The following is an 8,762-nucleotide window of genomic DNA, read 5'->3' on the forward strand; positions in this document are numbered from 1 at the left end:
CGGATATCTTCTACAAATCTGCTTAACAAAAGAACGGCCACAATTGACCAAACTGGCAGCAAATTTATATAATGAAAATTGAAGTTTGTACAATGTACATGTATAAGTTTCATTGTTTTAGATTGGTTTAAAAAAGTAGACAACAGTTTTATAAAGTGACTTATAGAGAAATACTTTAAAATTTTATCTACAGAACATAGTACAATATACCTCTCCCAAGATATTCTCAGTTTAAAATCATAGTACTACTATAAGATGCTGTCATACGAAAAATAGCATAAATTGATTACCACAAGTTGTCACCAGATATAAAATGATGGAAATCCATTTTTTAAAAAAGAAAAATCAGCATAGTTTTAGCTAGAATTTCCTATTGATTTGAGATACAGAGGCTGTTCAGCTTTGACATGCAAAACCAAATTGCCAGAAGGTCCTTCGACATGTTCGATTATTGGAACTTAATACAAGTGAAAAAAAGAATCAGGGGCATTAAGACCCTAAATATGCCCCAACCATAATGGACAAAATATCATAAATATTAAAAGAATTATGATTGAATCACACCTTTTTAGACATATTTTGATGAAAAAAACCACTATTAAGACATTTTGGGGTCAATACAAAAATAACACTATTTTCACTGATTTCTGGAAATTCTTAATAATTTTTTTCCCCTGTAAATATGATTAAAGAAATAAAAGATGGATGTTTAATACAAATACAACAGAAATGATCTTAAACATGTGAATAGAAACCATTTTTTTAGCTAAAAGTGGTGAAAAAACGGATTTTAATGTAAAACAGTTGTTTTTGTCCCCAGTTTTCGCGAAAGCGGGGGGACATTAAATCTTATTCATCTGTCTGTCAGTCTATGTCTGTCAGTCTGTCCGTCACAAAGACTTTAACCTTGCCCATAACTTTTGATTTAGTGGAGCTATGACTTTCATATTACACTTGTGTATTCCTTATTACAAGACCTTTCTTTGGGTACCACCAAATTTGACCTTTTGACCTTGACCTTTGAGTTTAATCCACTTTTACACAAAAATTCCAAACTTTACTTTGGCCATAACTTTTGAATAGTAGGTACTAGGACTTTCATATTTTACATATGTATTCTTTGTGGCAAGACCTTTCAATGGATACCAACAACTTTGACCTTTTGACCTTGACCATGGAGTTTCACGTACTTATGAAAAAACTTTAACCTTGACCATTACTTTTGAACGGTGAGGACTAAGGCTTTCATACTTCACATATGTAATCCTTGTAAAAAGACCTTCCATTGGATACCAACAACTTTTACCCCTTGACCTTGGACTTTTAACTACTTTTAACTACTTTTTAAACTTTAACCTTGGTCACAACTTTTAAACAGTAGATACTAGGACTTTTATTTTTCACATATGTATTCTTTGAGTCAAGACCTTTCATTGGATACCAACAACCTTTACCTTTTGACCTTGACCTTTGAGATTTACGTACTTATGAATAAACTTTAACCTTGACAATAGCTTTTGAAATGTGAGAGCTAGGGCTTTCTACTTCACATATGTAATCCTTTGAGAAGACCTTTCATTGGATACCAACAACTTTCACCCTTTGACCTTGATATTGGAGTTTTCACTACTTTTAAAAAACTTTAACCTTGGTCACAACTTTTGAACGGTAGATAATAAGACTTTCATATTTCACATATATATTCTTTGTGGCAGGAGCTTTAATTGGATACCAACAACTTTGACCCTTTGATCTTGACCTTGGAGTTGACCTACTTTAAAAACTTTCACTTTGGCCATAAGTTTTTAACGGTCAGGATTAGGGTTTTCAACCTTTAAAAAAATCAATTTCAATGATAATTTCTAAATAAATGACATATGATAGGGTGTTCATATTAGACACAATATGTCAGAAAAAATAACATCTCACTCACAAAGACACCGAAAGCGGGGCACCACAATTCTTTGAATTTGCTTGTATGTATTTAACATAAAAATACATTGAATGCACAAAGTGAACAAACAAGAAATGTATTCAACTAACATTTTTAATAAAAATTCATTAAACTTGACAAAAATAACAAAAAGGGATTTCAGTTTGCATAAACAAATTCCAGAACTCCCATCACTCACCTATACTTTTACCAAAAAGATCATAGAAGTTTAACATCACACCACTCATGCCTTATACACTACATTTACTCATAATAAGCATCAAAGAATTAGTTATACTAGTACATGTTTGACTGGAAAGGTTTTGTAATTACATTGTATTACAAAAAATAACAAGTACTTGTATATAGTCATGTTAATTATTAAAAAGTTCAATATGCAAATAAACACATTGCGTAATAAACTATAATTGTTACTATTATCTGAGAAACATTTTGTGATGCATTATGCATTTTACATCAGTATATTAATTTTGATAACAATTATTCATGAAGTATAATCATATGATAATAACAAATCATTTCATTTGTCAATGTACATAATTAATCTTTCAATATTTACAACCGAACTTGTTAAACTCATGCAATGAATCTAATATGTTTTTGGGATGTACAATGTACTATATTTTAATTTCTCGATTATATAACAAATGTTAAGAAATCACTATTTAAACAGAAAAACAAGAGGCCCAGGGGCCACAGCGCTCACCTGAGCACATCGGGCTTGAATTTACCCCACCCCCCCCAGGCGTTCATCATTTGAACAAACTAGAATCTACACTACCTGAGTATGATTCCATATAAATAACACTAATCATAGCTTTGAAGTACTTGAAAAGAAGATTTTAAAAGGCTTCCCTATATATTCCTATGTAAAACTTGGGTCGGCCATTTTGGCCCCATCCTAGCCCCGGGGGTCATCATTTGAACAAACTTGAATCTACACTACCTGAGGATGATTCCATATGAGTTTCATCTTTCCTGGCCCTGTGGTTCTTGAGAAGAAGATTTTTAAAGATTTTTCCTATATATTCCTATGTAAAACTTGGGTCGGCCATTTTGGCCCCACCCTTGCCCCAAGGGTCATCATTTTAACAAATTTGAATCTACACTACCTGAGGACAATTCCACATGAGTTTCACCTTTCCTGGCCCAGTGGTTCTTGAGAAGAAGATTTTAAAGATTTTTCCTATATATTCCTATGTAAAACTTGGGTCGGCCATTTTAGCCCCACCCTTGCCCCAGGGGGGGTCATCATTTGAACAAACCTGAATCTACACTACCTGAGGACAATTCCACATGACTTGCATCTTTCCTGGCCCAGTGGTTCTTGAGAAGAAGATTTTTTAAAGATTTTTCCTATATAATCCTATGTAAAACTTGGGTCGGCCATTTTGGCCCCACCCTAGCTCCGGGGGTCATCATTTGAACAAACTTGAATCTACACTACCAGAGGATGATTCCACATGAGTTTCATCTTTCCTGGCCCAGTGGTTCTTGAGAAGAAGATTTTTTAAAGATTTTTCGTATATATTCCTATGTAAAACTTGGGTCGGCCATTTTGGCCCCACCCTTGCCCCGGGGGTTATGATTTGAACAAACTTGAATCTACACTACCTGAAGATGATTCCACATGAGTTTCATCTTTAGTGGCCAAGCGGTTCTTGAGAAGAAGATTTTTTAAAAATGCCATTAATTTTTCTCTAATTCATGATTATCTCCCCTTGGAAAAGGGCCTGGCCCTTCATTTGAACAAACTTGATTTCTCTTCACCCAAGGATACTTTGTGCCAAGTTTGGTTAAAATTGGCCCAGTGGTTCTTGAGAAGAAGATGAAAATGTGAAAAGTTTACGACGACGACAACGACAACGACAACAACGACAACGACTACGACAACGACAGACAACGGACAAATTTTGATCAGAAAAGCTCACTGGAGCCTTCGGCTCAGGTGAGCTAAAAATCATAGATACATAAAAATCCCTATTTACAATTAATGAATAACAATATATACACAGCCTTCCACTATATTGTTGAAAACAACAATGGGAGTCTAATGCAGTGGATATCATAACCTGCAGATTGATTGATTGATTGTATATTGTTTAACATTCCTCTCGAGAATTTTCACACATATGGAGACGCCTATAATCTGCAGAATGTTCACTCTCAATAATGTTCACTCTCAATAAACCAATGTTGCAATTCATGTCACTCTTCCGTTGCACCCATTTCACTTTCTGATGAGCCATTCATTACTGCAGGAAGCACAGAGCTCTGCATCCTCAAGGTAGTCAGCCCAGTCTTGAGTAGGTCTTACTGCAAAGTTTGTGTGTCTTTCATAGCCAAGAAACCACAATATTGAGGTCACATGGGCACAGCACTGACAATACCAACAAGTAACAGCTCAAGTAACAGGATATCGTTTTGGACCTTCTCCAGGCATCCTACAATTAAAATATGAATATCAAAATTAAATTACTATATATATTATGTATGCGCATTTTGTCTTTAACTATGGACGGAGAGGGGGGGGGGTTACTTGTACAGTGTATATACATTTGCATAAGATTTTCTTTATATATGAAAAAAGGGAATAATTTATTAATATTACCAGGTACAATATATAATTATTTCATTCAAGAAATCAATTTAAATAGCAGTTTTATTGATTTACCTTTTTGAGTTTAATGAATAAAATCAGAGGCAAGGACATTATTGGGTACTTTAAATTAAAACAAAAAAGATGAAGCTTGTAATGACAAACATTTTTTTTCATTTAAATGGTGACTTAAATAAATTTAAAATATTCCTTGGTAATCTAATTATTTTTTTTAATACTTACAAAAGTTTAATTTTATGTTAATAATATTTTAATTAATTGGTTAAAAAAAAAAAAACAAAAAATACATTGTTCCCACAAGAAAAATAGAAAGAATTTTATTTATAATTATTATTTATTCTGCAAAGAACATTAATTAGATTTAGTGATGTTAGCTTGTTTTTAAGAAACTAATTTTTTTTATTTCTTTAACAGTTTTACAACAACCAGAGACATATAAAACCATGGTTTTATATTTACAATGGTTTTATATGTCTCTGCAACAACAAAAAAAAAAACTCTTACAATTTTTTTTTATTTTTGACTATTATATATGAAATATATATGAATTATATATGAAATAAAATAATTTGTTGAGATCCCGAAAAAAAAATTAACCCAAGTCCCGAATCGTCTTTACCCAAGTCCCGAACCGTCTTGTCGCTAGTCCCGAAACGTCGTATTAGTCAGGTCCTGAAACGTCGTGGTCCCGAAACATCTTGCACCCATTATAGCACACCATACATTTACACAAAGTACACAGGTACCAGGGTAAGGTCTCTTGAATACACAAACGCTAGAATCGGTTGTATTTGTAATCAGACAGAAAAATATGTAATAAACACCAACATAGAAATGTAGTGTAGGCCCTATTTATATTTTAATGCCGTATATGTAAAGATTTTCACAACTGATAAAACGCGGCTAATCATGCAGGTCAACCGGCCGATCGAGGGTTCATGAATCATGAATATTCGGGCCTAAATCAAAGAGAATCGATGAATAAGTCAACTTTTTATAATTTAGTTTTTATTTGAAAGAAGATAGCACGTTGTGTTCCTGTTTAATATATTTTAAATACACATTTTCTATTTTCAACTGTTTGACATGCATTGATTACCGTCCCCCCCGAGTTCATGGAGTTAGCAGAGTCTGTCATGTCGAATCTTTTATCATTAATAAGTTTAGGAGGGATTTAATTTTGAACAGTGCATATAAGTAGTGGATGTAAAATTACAATTGCTCTGATTTTCAATTCATCCCTACCTGTTAAATGGTTAGAACTTCGATAAATCTACTGTCATATTTTCTGTTTCCTCCAACTTAGTTTACGTCTGAATATAAAAACCGAAACCGGAAGCGATCAAAATCGGCCTCAAAAAACATCGTTTTTTATATTTTTCAGGGTGGCCGCATGCGAACAACAGAATGATATTTTGGGATATAATTTATTATGTCATTTTAAACAATCTATTAAATTTTTACTCTGTTGTTTTCGTGCGGCCATATCTAAATCTTGTTTGGAATGTGAGAATTTGATGGAAATTTCTCAATTCCGGAAAAATCACACAACTTCACATCGTGATAACTCAACTACAAATCAAATGTTGAAAATTTTATTGCTGTTTACATCAAACTGGACATCTCGTTATATGAAAAATAAACCAACTTAACGATAGCACTGGTATAAAATTTTCTTTAAAATATTGGGCAGCTCATATATGCTTACTGCCCCTGATTCTTTCAAGTGCAAGAGGGGGTGAAAAGTCGAATGCAGTAGAATGTACAACTAATACATGTATCTGTTTTTATCCATAGGACATTTCTGTTAATTACACAATTAGAATCATATATATATATATACATACATACATACATACATATATATATATATATATATATATATATATATATATATATATATATATATATATATATATATATATATATAGCTCAGAGATCCCATATATTCTCTTGTTGTAAGGTTCAAAAGAATACTTCATGTTAAAATTTATGCATTTACCTGTGTGTTTATATTTCATTGCACATCTAGGTATGATAATCAATAAAATTAAAATCTAACATCACAATTTCTTTGATTATCTAACTTGCATGCTAAAATTAGGTTATTCAGATACACCCGACAAACATGGCTGCCCACACCACCAAAATATATCCATTAGGCTCTCCTCAAAATCACATTGAAATGTGTGGAACTCATGAATTGCCGATTGATATGATATGTGAGGACTGTGATGAATTCATTTGTGGTGATTGTGCAAAATCTAACCATAGAGATCATGCCTGGAAGACTATATCTACGGCTGCCATCGAAAGGAGAAAAGGTTTACATAAATTTCTGAAAAAGATTAAGGAAGAAGATCTACATAACGTTGATGAGAAGCTAAAGAAGATTCCACAACAGATCACAGAAAATAAGCAACGGTGTGACTTTGAAATTGAAAAGCTTCAGAAACATTATGATGAGATAATGGCCAGGCTAACAAAAATAAAAAATCACCATGAAAATACGATGAAAGAAAGTTCAGTTAAAAAGAATGATCAACTGAATCATGTGAAATCTGAATTAGAGAAGAAAAAGAAAGGAATTTTGGACACATTAAAATTTATGGAGGAGAACAACAGCACCATGTCAGATTACAGCTTGATTGACAACCACAGAGAACTGACAAAATTGCTGTCTGAAGTCGAGGTTCATATGACAAAATATGAACACTCGGTGAGATTCACTAGAGGTGAAATTAATGAAGAATTTCTTGAATCTTTGGTTGGAAAGACATTGGACTTGGATAATATTGGTGCAACTCAAGAAAATAAATTTCAACATGGAGAAAAAAGAATACTTTCTCTGGAGAAATTCAGTGAGGACCAATGTTACATATATGAACTAAATTCAAAATACATAGAAAAAGTCAATCAACAAGGCACAAAAGAACATAGATTTAGTACTAATACTAAAATTAATGACATATGTGTAACTGATAATAGAGATGTTTATTTCACTAACATCAGTAAAAATTCCATCAGCTGTCTGTCACCATCAGGATCTGTCTCTACAATCATCAGTACAGAACCACTGGGACCAGTCGGAATCTGTCAGGCAATAAACGGTGGCCTACTGCTCACCTTGACAGACTTAGAATCAGATCTTTATAAATTAGATTCAAACAGCAGACGTCTGGTGAGACACATCACTGTGACAGGTGACGTCATCCATGAGTATGAGTACCAGGAGGATGGTCAGACCAGACTGTTTACATTGCCAGTTAGAGTCAAACAGAACAAAAATAAAGATATCTGTGTTGTGAACAGTACAAGTGAAACAACAGGTGAACTAGTGATTATGTCTCCCTCTGGTCGTATGAAGTCTGTCTACCGTGGACAAAACCTCTCAGAGGACTTTAGGCCAGGTAATGCAGAGTGTGACTCCCTCTGTAACATCCTCGTACCTGACATTAACAACAACCAGATCCATTTACTGAGTCCTGAAGGGTTGTTCCTGAAGTTTTTGCTGACAGAGGATGAAATTAAATATCCATGCTCACTGTCCCTATACAGGTCTACACTATGGGTAGGATACTTGAAAGGACATGTCAAAGTGTTTCAGTACAGAATATAGATTAACAACAATTCTGCTAAATTATGTCTCACAAAAATTAACAAAAACTATAAACCCTTACAAGTAGAGTGCATGCACTTGTTATCAATATCTTTTCATTGTACTCCATACATTTTAATTTTGAATGAATTTTTCTTTTATCAGATTATGCCACAAATGTGATTAAGTTTTACTATACGAGGGGTCATCAAAAAGCTCGCGAACCTCTATATTTTCGAAACCACAATTCAGATCAGAATGAAATTTGGCAAACAAAGAGTCATAAACATGTTCTATAAATAGCATATGAAACGAAATGTTTTGCTCATTGTTTTTAACGTAACAATGATAAATGACGTCAATATCTAGATCACCTGTGACAAAAAATGGTTGACTCGATCGTACTCGAGCAAAAACGGCTGTAAAGTTAAACGTATATCTTGAAAATTCCTTAAGTTTGCAGTAGTCTACAGTTTTTGTAGACTAAAGACTTGGCAGAAGTTTATCCATTAATTATGTTCCCCAAACGAAGTTGGGGAACATATTGTTTTTACTCTGTTTCTTATTATGTTCCCCAAACGAAGTTGGGG

General features: G+C 33.4%; 1 protein-coding gene across 1 annotated transcript; it reads left to right on the forward strand.

Moving 5' to 3' along the window:
• The first annotated feature begins 6,702 nt into the window (after positions 1–6,702).
• On the forward strand, positions 6,703–8,193 carry LOC134232181 (uncharacterized). Its single transcript, XM_062714126.1, has one exon. It carries the CDS (start codon positions 6,703–6,705, stop codon positions 8,191–8,193), a length of 1,491 nt encoding a protein of 496 aa, XP_062570110.1.
• Positions 8,194–8,762: the final 569 nt, after the last annotated feature.

The sequence above is a fragment of the Saccostrea cucullata genome, unplaced genomic scaffold (genome assembly GCF_032062105.1).
Source record: "Saccostrea cucullata isolate Sc308-1 unplaced genomic scaffold, CSIRO_AGI_Scuc_v1 ctg220, whole genome shotgun sequence".
NCBI classification, from domain to species: domain Eukaryota; kingdom Metazoa; phylum Mollusca; class Bivalvia; order Ostreida; family Ostreidae; genus Saccostrea; species Saccostrea cuccullata.